The 17,547-nt window shown below is 54.9% G+C and overlaps 1 protein-coding gene across 1 annotated transcript in view; it reads right to left on the minus strand.

Moving 5' to 3' along the window:
- The window catches only part of Ccdc57 (coiled-coil domain containing 57), an 81,252-nt gene that overhangs the window by 44,079 nt on the left and 19,626 nt on the right, over window positions 1–17,547 (minus strand). The window contains exons 10-15 of the mRNA XM_026410788.1: window positions 17,441–17,457; window positions 10,301–10,509; window positions 9,530–9,733; window positions 7,196–7,305; window positions 5,304–5,480; window positions 1,073–1,262 (exon numbers count right to left, since the gene is read on the minus strand). Of these exons, the coding sequence (XP_026266573.1) occupies window positions 1,073–1,262; window positions 5,304–5,480; window positions 7,196–7,305; window positions 9,530–9,733; window positions 10,301–10,509; window positions 17,441–17,457 (907 nt within the window). The remainder of the gene's footprint in view (window positions 1–1,072; window positions 1,263–5,303; window positions 5,481–7,195; window positions 7,306–9,529; window positions 9,734–10,300; window positions 10,510–17,440; window positions 17,458–17,547) is intronic.

The raw sequence follows: 17,547 nt of genomic DNA on the forward strand, positions 1-17,547 counted from the left end.
AGAAGCCACAGAAGGACATGCGAAAACCCAACTGTCACCGGGCAGCCAGCCCCAGGCAGAGCCTGGAGGACGAGGCACAGCACCCTGACCCCCTTCCCTCAGATGGTCTTCCTACCTTCCTTCTTCTCTTCCTCCCACTGTGCTGCTGGAGACTGAAGCCAGGGCCTCAGGGACCCGAGGCAAGTTCTCTGCCACTCGGCTGCGCCCCAGCCCCATGGCGCCTTCTAAAGAGCTCTCCAGCTGGGGCAGGCCAAGTGCTACTCCTGCTGGACCCTTTACCGTGCTTGAGGCTCCCAGGTTTTGGGGGGGCACTTCACCACTGGGCCACGTCCCCAGCCCTTTTTATTATTCTCAGGCTGGGCATCGCTAAGTTGTTGAGGCTGGCTCAGAACTCGGGGTCCTCCTGCCTTGGCCTCCTGAATTGCAAGGCCACCATGCCCCACTGCTGCCAGCTGCTAAGGGCACACTGCCTGGAGTTTCCCGTCTGCAGCAGGTGTATGTCACCCTAGTCCCGGCCCCAGCTGCTCCTAGTGTTCAGGCAATGGATAGAAGGCATGGCCAGATGGTGGACGCTCCAGAGCTGGCCTCTGGGGCCATCACAGATGCTTAAAGCTTCACAATCGTCACCTTGCTGAAATGCGCCCGAGGGCATGGGCAGGTGAGTGAGGAGGCTGCAGCGGGCACTGCGCCGCACCCCTCTCTGCAGCCCTTGAGGACCGTGGTGAGCCCGCACAGGGCGAGACTCCCACTCAGGCTGGGAGACCCTGGACGGGACTCTGCTTCTCCCGGCCCTCTGCGCCAGCTGGCCTGGTGCCACCAATGTGTGTCAGAGTCCTGTAGTCCCAGCCTCCTTGGCCTTCCCCTCCCTCAGGGGTCTGCTGCTGTGCCATTCCTGAGAGGCGGGGCCATGCGTCCTACCCCTGGACGGGGTCCGCCAGGCCAGAGGCCTCTAACTGCTCCACTCTGTGGTCCTCTCCCTCCCCGCCAGGCCCAGGCCAGGCCCCCTGCTGACCCCAGGCTTCTGACAGGTGTGCAGGGAGCGGTCCTGGCAGCCCTGGCTCCAGGGACTCACCTTTGGGGTGTCCCTGCTCTGCCCGGAGCCGGTTCCCCATCTCCAGGAGCTGCTCCTTCTCCAGGCGGAGGCGCAGGATCTTCTTAGCCGCTGCCTCCAGTTTCCGCTGCAGGTGGGGCACGGGTGAGGTCTGCGGGGGCTGTGCCCCCAGCTGGTCCTTGGTCCCCACGGGTCTCTCATCTGCAAGGCCCTGGAAACAAAACCCACACGCAGACACCCCGTAAGACCCCAGACCACAGGGCCCTCCCAGAACGGGCCCTGCTGCCTGCCTGGCGGGTGGCCGCTCCCTGCCTCAGCCTGGCCTGGGAGAGTGCCGTGCTCCAGGGCCCCTCCCCTGCAGGTCAGCGCACCACAGGCCCTCCTCTCCAGGCGGCGGCCTGCCCAGGTCTCTCGTCCTTTTTCTGCTGGCCACAGGCCTTGGCCACCCCTAACTCTGAGTCTCTGAGAGTTCCTCCCCCACAGCCCTGCAGGGCGTGGCCCTTGTGTCCTTGAGAGGGGACCATGAGAACTCATACACCCAACCAGCACAGTGGCCCCCCCAGGGCAAGCCCCCAGACCCAAGAGGACTGCACCCTGTGTGGGCACTGCTTCTCCACCTGTAACAAGGACTGCAGACTCCTCCCTCGGGCCTGCGAATGTCCAGTGGGCAACTAAGAGCCTCCCGTGGATCTGTCTCCTTGTCTGAGTCACCTCAGGCTCCCAGGGAAACAGACACCTGTGTGAGTCGGACTACCCCAGACCACGCAGGTTTGTGATGGACAAGGCCCCACCTGACCGACCCTGAGGCAATGGCACCAGACCACAGCCGGCCAGGACAGCCTGACAAGGTGCGGGCCTGGCCAGCTGCTGGGAAGCTAGTGTCAGCACCTGGAAACAGGGTGGAAGGTGGTCCCTGGACTTTGCAGGTGGCCGTACCCACCAGGGCGCCTTTCCTGCTTTTTAGCACCTTCCTCCCTTGGTTCAGGGGGAGTGGCCAGAGCGAGCCTCTGGCCGTGGGCTGCAGTACCAGGCTGCTTCTCACCCTCCCGACCCGCCCCAGCCGCAGCCCCGGGCCTGCACTAGCCGCTTCTCCTCCCCCTGGGCTCACCCTTCTCCACCCCTGGGAAGCCGAAGCCGAGGTCCCTCTCTGGACACCACAGACCAGCTGTGGTCCCCAGCTGTGCTAAAGACGCCAGGAGGAGAAAGCCAAGGGGCCAAGGGGGAGGAGGCTGATGCGGGGACCTGGGGCCTGGGCCCGGCCTGGACGGGGGTCCACACCACACACGGCCACGTGCAAGTACAGGTGCAGCACAAGGGGGCCTTCAGGGTAAGACCAGGGCACAGGAGAAGCCAGTGACACCCCGGGCCCTGGCGCTTGTGAGAGAAGCCAGGTTGCTCCCGTTTTGGCCACAGGAGCCCCGAGTCCCTGGAACCGACCTGAGTGCCCTGTCCTGGCCAGCTTCCCGGGACTGGAAGGCACCCAAGCCCTCCAGGTACTGCTGTTCCCAGGTGCCCCGGGAGCCGTGGGGCACGGTGTACCTCCAGCCCATGCTGCAGGCCACGAGGGACCTAGGGGTCATGGAATGACACAGCAAAGGGCCACGCCTGCCTTTCTCTTGAACAAGGAGAGTCCTGTGGCTCCGAGGTCTGAGGCCAGGCCCCGTGAGGGCAGGAGGACCCCAGGCCCTGGCGTCCCCTCCAGTGTCTGTGACTGGTGTCTCTGACCCCTGCAGGTGTGGCAGGGCCTTCAAGCCGGCTGCTGACCAGAGCCTCCAGGTGGCCAACACTGCCCCCCAGTGGACCAAGGGACAGCCCCTGGAGCTGCCCTGGAAACCCGAACAGGGCGGGGCAGCCTGTGGCAGGAAGCAAGCCACTTGAGTCCTAGGTGAGTCCTAGGGTTGGCCCCTCTGTGCAGGTCCCTGGGGGCAGGAGGCAGGGCCTCAGGGCCTAGGGGGGAGAAGTGTGGCCAGCTTGAGACCCCTGGCGGCTGGCGGCTGTGTGCTGCCCTAACTCTAACCCTAACCCTAACCCTCCACGTGAGCCTCCCCCCTCCCAGCACTCTGAGAGCACATGGAGCCCTTGCAGCGTGGCCACCTCACGCCGGGGCCTTCAGCCCCTGCTCTCTGACAGGGACGGGGACGTGTGACTCCACCGGTGTTCCCACCAGGCCCTTCCCGGCTCGAGTCTCCTGTCTGGGACCCAGAACACCCGGGCGTTGGAGGGCTGGTCCCTGGTGATACTGACCTGGAGTGCAGGCCCTCCCTCCCTGAGTGCCCAGGACACCTTGTGCCCAGGCTCCGCTCGCTCACTGCGAGTCCTAGGCGTCCTGCCTGAGGTGGGACTGTTGTGTGCTGACCCTGGGGAGGCTGTGTCGAGCTGGGGCCCCCGAGGCCTCTCCACTGGAGACGCGTCCTGTCCCTGGCCTCCAGACGCGGTGACCGGATTCCCAGTGGGCTTGGCCTCCCGCTGGGTCACCCGGCTGTGTGGTCCTTCACGTTTGCTGGTGACGTTCTGATTTGAGGTGCCAGCTCCTCTCTCATCACGCACCTGTTCGCCTGCCCCGTGTGGCCCGGTGACTGCCTGCTGGTTCAGTGAACTGTGGTCTGTCCTGTCACTATGGGGCCAGATGTGGCAGGAAGCCCCCTGCCTCAGTCTGTGCTGGTGCCAGTGGGCACTGTCCCTGCAGCCTTGGTCCTGGGAGCAGGGGCCCCTCCCACTGCTCCTCTGCATGTTGGAGGTGACTCCAGCCCTGTGTGGCGCCCGCCCAGGAACTGCCTTCCTGCCTCCCCTCTCCTGGCAATGGGAGCCTGGCACCCAGGTGTGCTGCAGGCAGCGAGCAGCATCTGTGGGGGTGCTGGTCACTGTGCTTCCTAAGCCTTCCGTTGTCACACAGGGTCTGCCTGCACGGCTATGTGCAAGACTCTGAGGCCACCTGCCCTGGGAGAGCGGGGCAGGGCCTTCCAGCCCGCTGCTACCCTGGATCAGTACCTTGGCTCTCAGTTCAGCTTCTGCGTGTGCTTTCTGCCCCTCCGCGCTGGGCAGACGGGAAGGAGGAGCAGGTATAAAGGCTGCTAAGGCCTGGCTGCAGGCGCTGTCCTGGGAGGGGCTGTGGCAGGCTGGGGCAAAGGCCCAAAGTGCCCGGCGGCTGGGAGTCAACCTGGTGTTGCTGCACTGTGGAGGCAGGGCTGGGCTCTGGGTGCTGGGCACTGGGCGCTCTGCTGCTCAGCCCTGCTGGGCTTCTCCGGGCCGTTCCTAGGTAGCCCCTGCCAGAGGCCCTGGGGCTGATCTTCCTCTCGGGTCCCTGGTGCTAAGGGGACACCTCCACTATCTTCACCTCCTCGGCTTCTACCAGAAGACTCTGAGTACCTTCCAGACACTACTTCATGTCCCTAAAACCTTCTGTTGATTGACAGGTCACCTTTGGTAACCACAGGCCATCCAGGTCACTAAAGATGACCACAAGTCACCACAACAGTTGCAGCAGATAACTGACGAGATTTTTGGGGGGCAGTACTGGGGACTGAATGCAGGGATATCTACAACTGAGCAATATCCCCAGCCTTTAATTTTTTTTTTTAAATTTCGAGACAGGGTCTTGCTAAATTGTCCAGGGTTACCCCAAACTCACAATCCTCCTGCCCAGCCTTCCAAGTAGCTGGGATTACAGGTGTGTGTCATCGTGCCTGGCCACTGAAGGCCACAAGTCATTGCAGGTCACTGTGGGGCAGCACTGCAGGTTACTGGCAGGGCCTGAGGACCCCTGAGGAGGCGGGACTGTCTGGCCTTCCCCACCAGTCCCTCATAGCTTTAGGTAAGGAAAAGGGGCCAGAGTCAGGACCCAAGGTCCTCTGTAAGGCTGACCCATCACAGGATGGGCAGGCACTTGGTGCTAAGACCTGACGGCCACCAAGGCTCTAGAGGCTATGGTGAGTGCCTGAGAGGCCCCCTCCCATGGGCAGGGCCGAGCCCGTCCACACAACACCCACCTCTCAGCAGACAGCCCAGGCTGTCAGAGGAAGCGGGCAGCTCTCTGTGGAAGGGGGTGTGGGCTGTGCCGCAGCAGCCTGCAGCTAGTCAGAGAGGACCAGAGGCAGGAGCAAGTTCACAGAGGAGGAGGAGGAGGAGGTGGAAGGACAGAGGCAGCCTGCATGGCAGACCAGCCAGGTGGGCCGAGCGCCCACAGGGAAGGGCTCCCTTGGCAGCAGCGCAGGAGGAGCGCGGGGCAGCTTGTGGGGGGCCGGGAGGGACCCACCTCTCTCCTGAGCTGCCTCCCGCCTAGAGGCTGCTCTCCCTCCTGCCGGGCTGTCCCAAGGTGTTCCTCCAGCTCAGCCACCTGCTTCTGCAGCTCTAGCACCTCCACATGCACCTGGCCCACCTCACGGGGAAGCTCGTGGTGGACGGTGTCCAGCTCCAGGGGCTTCTGCTGCACCTAGAAGGCCGTTTCACAAAGCAATGTGAGGCACAAGGCAGGGGGTGCCGGGGCTGGAGAAGGACAGGAAGAAGGACCCTCAGAGGCACCTGGGGAAAGTGGGGACCATCATGTAAGTGGAATAAGCCCATCCCAAAAACCAGAGGCCGGGTGCTCTCCTGCTACGTGGACGTAGCCCACAGTAAGTCGTGGGAAGAACACAAGTCCACTGGACCAGACAAGGGGGAAGGGACAGAAGGCAGGGGAGGGGATGGAAGACAGTGGGGTGAACTGCACATCGCTCCCTACAGCGCCACAACAGCGTGATCCACGTCCCACACGACCACAGAATGGGCAGTCACAGTCCACGTGTGTGAGAGACGTCAAGACACACTCTGCTCTCACGTACAACTAGAAAGAACAACTTTAAAAAGGCAGCAGGGGAGCAGAGAGGAGCGACGAGTTTCTCTGCAGGCGGACATGACCACCAGCGCACCTGCCCGGCGCTGGCCCCAGTGCTGTGGGGAGAGTCTGTGTGGTGACGCATGGGAACCCTCCTCCCAGCCCCAGCCCCAGCCCCAGCCCCAGGGAGAAACAAACACCTCTCAAAACTGCGAGCAGCTGAGAGCAGTGGGCCCCCCCCACCAGTCAGTCAAAAGCAGCAGAGGTAGGCGGAGGGTTCCACTGAAGTCACAGGCCACAGCAAGAGCTGCAGGTGACGCAGGCTGGCGGGCCCTCCTGGACCTGATCAGAACTGAACCGTTTCTGCTCTGGACACCGTGAGAGGTGAAGACAGAATGGGGGAGGCGCAGCAGATGGTGTATCTGTGGGGGACTCTGGCCTCTTGACAGCGAAGACGAAGAACCCAGTTAATAACAGCCATGGATCTAAACACACATTTCTCCACCAAAGGTGCACAGATGGCCAGGGACCCCATGAAGAGGTGGTCAGCATCATCATCACCAGGAAAATGTGAGTGACCACCTCACTAGACGTCACTTCATGCCCACCAGGTGACCGGAGTGGAAAGACAGAAGACAGCCTCCCTGCTGGGCTGGACTGTGTGGGGGCCAGGGCAGGGGTCCTGCGGGTGCTGAACACGGAGCTGCCCCGGACCCCGCTGCTCCACTCAGGCATACCCCAGCCCCAAATGCTCGTCCCCAGAGAAACCCACACGTGACCAACATGGCAGCACTACTCAGGCCTCTGCTGAGAAGAGGTGGACAGGAGGTGGGGGAGGAAGGAGGCGCTGGCCTGAGCCTCAGGCAGGCGGCCTTGAGGACCCTGTGGTGAGTGTGCACCTCACCCAGGGCCACCCCACACAGGGCCCGCGCGTCCCTCTGGCCGCACTGCTGAGACCTCTTCTCCCCTCTCCCGGCTCTTCCTTTTTTTTTTGGCACTGGTAGGGAGTCCAGGGCTGCTGTGCCATGAGCTATGTCCTCAGACCTTTTCATTTTTTGTTTGAGATAGGGTCTCGCTAGGTGGCTAGGCTGGCCTAGAATTGCGATCCTCCTGCCTCAGCCTCCCCAGTTGCTGGGACCACAGGCCTGTGCCACCGCGCCTGGGCACCTTCCACAGCCGCACACGAGATCAGCCACTGCTGCTCACCCCAGCCCTTTGCTGAGAAGGAAACAGGCACAGAAAGGGCAAGTGGACTCCAGGGTCAGCAGGCCTGCACCGCTGAATGGCTCTCGTAGGAAGAGCTGACTGCCGTGCCTGTCAAAGGACCATCTCACCTTCTTTCTGAGATGTGTCACCAGCAGGTTCAAGAGATGCACTCTGTCTCTGAGCTTCCTGAGTGCCAGTGCCAGTCCAGTGGGTGCCTGACCATCTGTGACAGACTCTCCTGCAGAGAACAGCAACTTCTGTGAGGCTCAGACCTGGAAAATCAAGACCACCACCTCTCACAGAGGCCAGGGGGCTGCGGATTGGACTCAGGGAGAGGGGCCCTTCCCTGAGTGAGGGGTCTGAGTCCCTGCAAGGAGCAGAGATTGCTGTGCGTGAAGAAGAGTCCTCACGGGAAGAGCAGGAGCCCCTGTAGGACAGACACACCTCACCGCGTCGCACCTGAGAGGCCAGCGCTGCTGCTTCTCCTGGACGGAGGAATGTTTATTTGGGAATTAAGCAAAAAGATGCCCCGTGACACATGGTCCAAGAAGAAATGACGTAGGAGTGGTGGCGCAGGCCAAGGCAGGAGGACACAAGTTTGAGGCAAAAGAAAAAATAAGGAAGAAAGGACGGGGGATGCCCCCAGGGGCAGAAGGCCCCGGACAACCGATGGGCAGACCCAGTGTAGCGACACTCAGAAGGACAGACCCTGAGCACCAGGCCACTCTAGAGCCACCCAGGCGGCAGGCTGTGTGAGGAGGTGAGCGTGGGCTGCCGACCCACCACTGGGCACGACGAACAGCCAGGCCAGGACACGAGCAGCCCCTACTGAGGGCTGACCCTGGGAGTCCCTGTCCCTTCTTCTCCCTCTACTCCTGCTCAGGTGTCAGAGGAGCCTGCTCCCCAGAAACACCAATGAGCTATGAGCAAGGACAAGAGGCTCAAGGGGAGCCTGCTCCCAGAGCCCCAGGACCGGGGGAGCCCCAGGAACGGAGGAGCCCCAGGACCGGGGGAGCCCCAGGAACGGAGGAGCCCCAGGACCAGGGGGAGCCCCAGGACCAGGAGGAGCCCCAGGACCACGGGGAGCCCCAGGACCAGGGGGAGCCCCAGGACCAGGGGGAGCCCCAGGACCAGGAGGAGCCCCAGGACCAGGGGGAGCCCCAGGACCAGGAGGAGCCCCAGGACCACGGGGAGCCCCAGGAACAGAGGAGCCCCAGGACCAGGGGGAGCCCCAGGACCAGGGGGAGCCCCAGGACCAGGGGGAGCCCCAGTACCAGGGGAGCCCCAGGACCAGGGGGAACCCCAGGAACGGAGGAGCCCCAGGACCAGGGGGAGCCCCAGGAACGGAGGAGCCCCAGGACCAGGGGGAGCCCCAGGAACGGAGGAGCCCCAGGACCAGGGGGAGCCCCAGGACCAGGAGGAGCCCCAGGACCACGGGGAGCCCCAGGACCAGGGGGAGCCCCAGGACCAGGGGGAGCCCCAGGACCAGGAGGAGCCCCAGGACCAGGGGGAGCCCCAGGACCAGGAGGAGCCCCAGGACCACGGGGAGCCCCAGGAACAGAGGAGCCCCAGGACCAGGGGGAGCCCCAGGACCAGGGGGAGCCCCAGGACCAGGGGGAGCCCCAGTACCAGGGGAGCCCCAGGACCAGGGGGAACCCCAGGAACGGAGGAGCCCCAGGACCAGGGGGAGCCCCAGGAACGGAGGAGCCCCAGGACCAGGGGGAGCCCCAGTACCAGGGGAGCCCCAGGACAACGGGGAGCCCCAGGACCAGGGGGAGCCCCAGGACCGGGGGAGCCCCAGGACCAGGGGGAGCCCCAGGACCGGGGGAGCCCCAGGACCAGGGGGAGCCCCAGGACCAGGGGGAGCCCCAGGACCGGGGGAGCCCCAGGACCACGGGGAGCCCCAGGACCAGGGGGAGTCCCAGGACCAGGGGGAGCACCAGAACCGCAGGAGCCCCCTGCCCTCTACCGCTCCTACCAGTTGGCTGTGTCCTGCCCTGCACCAGGGACAGCACCCTTCTGGGGAGAGGACATGGGTTTCCACCAAGGAGGCCAGCTAGAACCAAGAGAGCAACCGGCCATGTCCCTCACCCAGTAAGCACTGCCCAGGACTGGGGCAGCCCTCTGAGGCCCCAGCTGGTGGCAGGGTCTGTTAGGGCCAACTGTGGTTTCTTCACGGTGGCAGCCCTGCAAGTGGGCGAGCTCTCCTGGAGGGCTGAGGCACTGTGGTCACACAAAGACCTTGGGAAACAGCCGGCTGTGGACTACCCAGGAAGCCAGAAGGAGCATGTGCACCACACAACGCCAAGTTGAGAAGGTGAGGGGTCAGTGGCAGCTAGCAGGGGCAAGGCTCCTGGATCTGGACCCCCACGGTTGCACCTGCATTTGGAGGACTTCCCGTGGGGGTCATTTCCACTTCACTGGGCAGACAGCCTGTGACGCAGCCACCCAGGGACCCTCACCAGTCTCTGTGAAGGTGGGGGCGCTGGGGTGCAGCTCGGGAGGCCCCGGCAGGCCGGCCAGCTCTCCTTCCAGGGCGCTGCGGTGCAGCTTGGCGTCCCCCGAGGATGTCTCCGGAGGCCCCGGCGAGCCGGCCAGCTCTCCTTCCAGGGCGCTGAGCTTGTGCTTCAAGTTCTGCACTTCTGCTGCCAAGGCCAGAACGTAACCTGCCCAAAACACCAGCAAACGTCCTCTGCTCCCTCCTGCCCACTAGGGCCTTCTCTCCCCTCCTTCCCCAGAGTGCACATGGGGAGACCCGCCCGGCCTCCACGTCCTCTGAGCAGGGATCAGAGACGGGGACAGATTCCACCGGCCTTTTCCCACAGGCCTCTGTGACAACAGGAAACAGTCCCTACCTCAGGCACTGGTCACACAGCTGCTCTGGTGCCCACTATGAGCCCGGCCCGGGAGGGGCCACTGTCTCAGCCCCACCACAGGGTACTTCTCGGGAGCAGGGCCCTGCCAGGTGGCTCCCACTGCCAGCTACTCGGGACAGCACAGCGTCCTGCCTGGCCCAGCCTGTTCCAGTTCTAAGTGCATCAGGCATGCACCCCGTACATTGCCCTCCCCTTCACCAAGAAAAAGACTTAAACACAAAGCTCAGGACCGTCTCTTGGGGGAACAGCAGCCTTCCAGCTTTGGAATGATTTGTTGAAGGGCGTTAAACAAGACTCGGACATGAACCATCCAAGGCGACCCAGTGGGCAAGTCTAACCCTCCCCACCTCCACTCACGAGGAGGGGCCGTGTCCCCCGCAGCCTCGGCCTCGGGCAGGTGTGTGCATGCGTTCTCTCCCGACTGTGCAGAAGGAAGAGTCTCCCCGCTCAGCGCCTCCATTTCCCTCCTCATCTGAGCGACAGCATTCCGCAAGCTCGTGTTCTGGTCTTGCAGCCGCTGGATTTCACTGGATGGAAAAGCTGAACCGATTTCCCCTTTGTGCTGCCTTGGGAACTGTCAAACACACACAAGAGAAGAGTGGGGCCCGGTGACTGCACCTGGGACCCAGAGGCTCATGAGGTCAAGGCAGGAGGAACACAAGTTCAAGGGTAGCCTGGGCACCTTGGAAAGACCCTGTCTCAAAATCAAGAACTAAAAGGGCTGGTGGAGCACCCCTGGGTTGAACTCCCAGCATCACAAAGCAACAAACAAAAACAGAAAGAAAAAAACCAAATTAAATAAAATTTTAAAAAGGGCTGGGGATAGCTGGGTGGAGTGGCACACACCTGTAATCCCAGTAACTCAGGAGGCTGAGCAGGAGGATCCCAAGTTCAAGGCCAGCTCAGGCAATTTAGCAAAACCCTGTCTCCAGATAAAAACTAGTAACTGGAATCATTCCTTCTCTTTGCTTCCCAGAACAGGGTTTCACTGTTTCTCCCAATTTCTTTCCCTTCTTGCATTACCTGCCCCTGTCTCTTTTCTTTCTCTGTTCTTCTTTTCATGTTAGTTTGTATTTTTTTCTCTTTTCTGCCTTTGAATTCCTATGTAGTTAAATAGGATTTTGTTATCTTTAATAATCAATTGCTCCAGTTTTATGCTTGGATTGGAGGAAGTCCAGGGAACACCCTCAGTACTCTCCCCTGAGGTCAGCTGGTATCTGGCTCCTCCCTGAAGTGACTGCAGTTGGCCTGGTCAGCAGCAGAGGCACATGCTCAGTGGGAGTGTCACATTCACACAGCCTGGGCTCCTAAGAAGGGGCTCACTAGTGTCCCCTCCCCTAAGAAGAGGTAATCGTCCCCACAGACGGGAAGATACACACACAAGGGAACGGGCCACCCGAGAGAGCCCACCACACTTCAGCTGCTGCGTCCATAAACACCACCGTGGAGGAAGTTCTGGTAGAATGTTCTATAAGCTAAAAGAAGATTAAGAAATGAAACCAGAGAGAAAATGCAGGAAATGAAAGAACATTTCTTTTTCAAAGAGATTCTGAAAAAGAACCAGAGAAATACTGGAAATGAGAGATTCAATAAACCAAATTTAAAATTCAGTTGAAAGCATCACCCACAGATTAGACCACACTGAAAACAGATTCTTAGGGCTGGGGTTATAGGGCTGGGGTTATAGCTCAGTGGTAGAGCACTTCCCTAGCAGGTGTGAGGCACTGGGTTCGAGTCTCAGCCATCGACAACTAAAAAAAAATTTTTTAAAAAGAATAACTTAAAAAAAAAAGAAAACAGATTCTCAGACTTCAAAGACAAAGAATATAAACTTGATAATTAAGTCAACAGGTAAAGAAGAGATGTTAGGAAATCATGACTAGAATATTCAAAGAAATCTGGGATAACATTAAGAGGCCAAATATAAGAATCATTGTTGTAGAAGAAGGCACTTGAATAAAACCAAAGGAATGCACAAATTTTTTAATGAAATAATATCAGAAAAATTTCCAACCCTTATAACAATGAAAATCCAAATATAGGAGGCATTAGAACCCAAATAGATAAGATCAAAAAAAAGATTCTCGGGCTGGGGATGTGGCTCAAGCGGTAGCACGCTCGCCTGGCATGCGTGCGGCCCGGGTTCGATCCTCAGCACCACATACCAACAAAGATGTTGTGTCCGCCGAGAACTAAAAAATAAATATTAAAAATTCTCTCTCTCTCTCTCTCTCTCTCTCTCTCTCTCTCTCTCTCTCTCTCACACTCTCTCTCTCCTCTCTCACTCTCTCTTTAAAAAAAAAAAAAAGATCCTCTTCAACACACATTATAATGACGGTACCTAAACAGAACGAGGATAGAATTCTAAGTCGCAAGAGAAAAAGGAAGGTCACGTTTACAGATAAGCCAATTAAACTTGCTGTTGTTCTCTCAGCCAGAAGTGCTTGGAATCATGGGCACCAAGCCCTGATAAATCACAGGTGCAGACAAGACTGCAGTATCCATCCAAGCTACCCTCCAGACCTCAAGCTGAAATAAAAATCTTCCGTGACAAGCAGAAACTAGAAAGAAATTCATGACCACTAAGCCTGCACTAGAGAGCGTGCTCAATGAAGCATTTCATGCAGATGAAATAAAAGTAAACGCCAGAGCCAGTGAATCACATCAATCAGGGGAGAGTCCTCTCTTCATTAAGCATGAGAAATAAGTTAAAATGCAGAAAATAAAAATCATCTCTCTATAGTAACACAGAATGTAAATGGTCTAAACTAAAGACATAGATTGGCACACGGGATCAAAAAACAAGACCCCACCATGTGTTGTTAACAGAGACTCACCTCTCAGGCAAAAACATCCATAGGCCAACTGTGAAGAACAGAAAAAGATGTGCACCATGCAAATGGAGACTGAAAGCAAGCAGAGATGACTACTCTTATCTCAGACAAGGTAGACCCAGAAACAAAGGCCACCCATACTGGGCAAGGAATCATCCAACAGCAGGACACGACGACGGTAGATCTCTACACCAGGACTGTCAGTGTCTACACACAAGAGTCACACAGACCACAACCGGACGGCACTGGGCGAGTCCAGCAACGTCTTACCAGTAGACAGGTGATCCAGACAGGAGCTAACCAAGGCTCTCAGAAATAAAAATATCATTAATCAAGTGAAACTAACAGACATCAACGGAATATTTCATCCATCAACAACCAAATTTACTTTCTTCCCACTCACAAGGAATTTTCTCTAAAATAAACCACATTTTAGGGCACAAAGCAAGTCTAAGAAAATATTAAAAAATAGAGATCATTTCTTACATCCTATCAGCTCATAATAGGGTAAAATTAGAAATCAATAACAAGATAAAAAACAGAAACCATTTTTTAAAGACTCTTTTTAGTTGTAGATGGACACAACACCTTTGTCTTTATTTATTTATTTTTATGTGGTGCTGAGGATCGAGCCCAGGGCCGCACACGTGCGAGGCGAGTGCTCTGGGCTACAACCCCGGCCCAAAGAGAAACCGCTTTAACATGTGGAGATTGGATAACATGCTTCCCAATGAGGAAAGGTCCCGTAAGAAATCAAAGGAGAAATCTGAAAAATTCTCAGAAACAAGTGAGAACAGAGATACAATGTATCAAAATCTCTGAAACCCCATGGAGGCAGTTAAAGAGAAGAATTCACAGCCTTGAGTTCCTACATACAAAAGGGAAGCTCCCAGGAGCTGGGCCGCGCTCAGGGGCAGAGCACTCGCCTGGCCTTGCAAGGCACCGGGTCGGATTCTCAGCACTGCGTGTAGATAAGTGAACAAAATCAAGGCCCAGCAATGTCTAAAAAATATTTAAAAAAAAGAAAGATCCCAAATAAATAATCTCAAAGTCCCCAAAAAGCAAGAACAAACTAATTCTAAAATCTGTAGAAGACAGAAAATAACTAAGATCAGAGTTGAAATTAATGAAACTGGGATAAAATAAATAAAATAAAAAGGATCGGTGCAATGAAGAGTTGGTTCTTTGAAAAGATATATTAAGTTAATAAACCTTTAAAAATATTTTTGCCTTGCTGGGGATTGAACCCAGGGCCTGTGCACGAGGGGCCAGCCCTCTGCCAACTGAGCTGTGTCCCCAGCCCACGACTGATAAACCTTTACCCAAACTGAACAAAGGAAAGACAAAGGAGACCCATTTGTGATCAACGTGTCAAAATACATCCTACTGTCATGTAGAACTAATTAGAACAAATTTAAAAATAAGACCTAAATCAACAAAATTAGAGCTAAAGAGGCTACATCACCACAGAGGCTTCTGAAATCCAGAGGATCATCCCGATAAATGGGAAAATCTAAACAGACCATTGACAATTTCCTAGACACACATTATCTGTCCAAATTGAACCAGGAAGATACAGAAAACCTAAACTGAACAATACCAAGCAGTACAACTGACACAGTAATTAAAAGCCTTCTAACAATGAAAGGCCCCAAACCAGATGGATTCTCAGTGGAATTCTACTCAGTCTTTAAAGAACTAACCTCAAATTATCCTATGAAATAGAAAGGGAGGGAACACTCCCAAATGCATTCTATAAAGCCAACATCACCCTGGGACCAAAACCAGACAAAGACACACATCAGAGAGAGGAAACCTCAGACTGCCCTCCCTGATACACAGAGGCAGAAATCCTCAGTGACACACTAGGAAACAGGGCTGCGGCTGCGCTCGCTCAGTGGGAGAGCATTCGCCTCACTCACGTGAGGCACTGGGTTCCATCCTCAGCACCACATAAAATAAGTAAATGAGGGTATTCTGTTCATCTACAACTAAAACAACATATCTAAAAAAACATTAGCAAACCACATTCAAGCACATATTAAAAAAAAAAACAGCAGTATACCACGAACAAGCAGATTTCATCCCAGGGATTGGCTCAACATATGAAAGTCAGTAAGTGTAATTCACCACCCAAATAGAGATAAAAATAAAAACATGATCATCTCAATAGATGCAGAAAACACATTCAACAAAATGTAGCATCTGTTCATGTTTTAAAAACACCGGAGTCGCTAGGGACACAAGCAACGTCACAGTGAGAGGGGAAAACTGAAAGTGTTTCCTCTAAAATCAGGAACAGGACAAGGAGGTCACTCTTGCCACTCTTATTCTATACAGTTCTTGAAACTCTGGCCAGAGCAATCAGGCAAGAAAAGGAAATTAAAGGGATTTCACAAGTAGGAAAAGAAGTTAAATGATGTATTTGCTGATGACAGGATCCTATATGAGAAGATAAACAAACCAAAACAAAACAAGACAAAAAACAACTCTACTAGAAGACTTCTAGAGCTGATGGACAAGTTCAGCCAAGCAGCAGGACAAAAGATCAACACGCAACCATTTGCCCAGCTATCCCACTCCTTAGTTTATTCCCAAAGGACTTAAAAACAGCATACTACAGGGACACAGCCACTTCAATGTTTACAGCAGCACAATTTATAGTAGCTAAATTGTGTAACCAACCCAGATGCCCTTCAGTAGATGAATGGGTAGGGAAACTGTGGTGTATAGACACAATGGAATATTACTCGGCATTAAAAGAGAATAAAATCATGGCATTTGCAGGTAAATGGATGGAGATGGAGAGTATAATGCTAAGTGAAGTTGACCAATCCCCAAAAAACCAAAGGCTGAATGTTTTCTTTGAATTGAGAATTCTGACTCATAATGGCGATGTGGGGAGAGCATGGGAGGAATGGAGGAACTCTAGATTGGGCAAAGGGGAGGGAGGGGAGGGGAGGGGGCAAGAGGGTAGGAAAGACGGTGGAGTGAGCCAGACATCTTACCCTAAGAACATACGTGAAGACACGAATGGTGTGACTGGAGAAGTTGAACTCTATATGTGTGATATGAAATGAATTGTATTCTGCTATCCTATATAACAAATTAGAATAAATAGATAACTTAATTTTAAAAAGCTAGATTAAAAAGACTTGATGTATGGTGATTGAAAAAAACTGAAGTTTAGTTGCAGGAACTCTGAGATCACCACCTGAGGACCAGACACCACCCACGCTGGAAGCAGGACACATGGTTTGATTGGTGTAATTTTAGTAAAAGTAAATGCAGACTTCAAAAAAAAACAACACCCATACATCAGTCCGTTTTCTATACTCCAATAATGAACCTGCTGAGAAATAAGTAAAAAACCTATCCTGCTCACAATAACCTCAAAATAAAATAAAATGCTTGGGAATGAACCTAACTGAGATCAAAGGTCTTTACAACAGGAATTGTGGAACACTGAAGAGAGAAGCGAAGAAGATGCCAGAAGACGGAGGAGGCAGAGTCGACACTGTTAAAATGGCCACACCACTAAAGTGTCACGAGGACGCACTGCAGTCCCCAACAAAGTACCAGTGACATTTTTCACAGAAATAGAAAAAATAGTCGTGAAATTCACATGGAAGACTAAAAGACTGAGCATAGCCAAAGCAATACTGAGCAAGAGAGCAATGCCGGGGCACTGACACCTGCAGCAAATAATCCACAGGCAGTAAACACCAGCATGGCATTGGCCTGAAAACAGAGGAACAGGGCAGAGACGGTCCACCGAGTGTCTGGAACTTAGGCATCTGATATACACATGTACACACGTGTACCTGGTACACAGTCAACCGATGCTTGGTAAAGGCGCCAAAAACATGTTGGAGAGCCAGGCCCAGTGGAGAATGCGGCTTGGCAGGAGGATCACGAGTTCAAAGCCAGCCTCAGTAACTTAGCAAGGTGCTACGTAACTGAGGGAGACCCCGTCTCTAAATAAAATACAAAAAAGGGCTGGGGATGTGGCTCAGTGGTGCCCCCAAGTTCAATCCCTGGTATAAAAAGTAACAACAACAACAACAACAACAAAAATATGTCGGAGAAAAGAGATGGTCTTTTTAATGAATTGTGCTTGGAAAACTGGATATACATACACAGAAATGAAACTAGATGCACAAACTTCAACTCAAAGTGGATCAAAGGCTTAGGAATTGGATCAAAGGCTCTGCAACAGTTAGAAGAACATAGAGGGTCAACACTCGGACACCTCGGCACAGGTACCGACTTCCTTAACAAGACCCCTAAAACTCAAGAAATAAAACCAAGAATCAGTCAGTGGGATGACAACAAATCAAGGAGCCTCTGCACAGCAAAATAAAGGATCAAGACCGTGAAGAGAAAGACTAGAGATGGCGCCCACTCCTCTGCAGGGCACTAACATCCAGAACACATAGAGAACTCAAAGACTCAACAACAGCAACAACACAAACCCATCAATGAACAGACGGAAGAACTAAAGAGACATTTCTCAAAAGGAGAAACACAATTGGCCAACAAATATATTAAAAAATACCAGGGAAATGCAAACTGAATCAGGGAAATGCAAACTGGAACTACACTGAGATTTCATCTCATGCCAGTCAGAAGGGCAGCCATCAAGAATACAGATAAGTGGGGCTGGGGCTGGGGCTGGGCCTCAGTGGCAGAGCGCTCGCCTTGCATGTGTAAGACCCTGGGTTCCATCCTCAGCACCACATAAAAATAAATAAGTGAAATAAAGGTATT

This window comes from Urocitellus parryii, chromosome 7 (genome assembly GCF_045843805.1).
Source record: "Urocitellus parryii isolate mUroPar1 chromosome 7, mUroPar1.hap1, whole genome shotgun sequence".
In the NCBI taxonomy this organism is placed as follows: domain Eukaryota; kingdom Metazoa; phylum Chordata; class Mammalia; order Rodentia; family Sciuridae; genus Urocitellus; species Urocitellus parryii.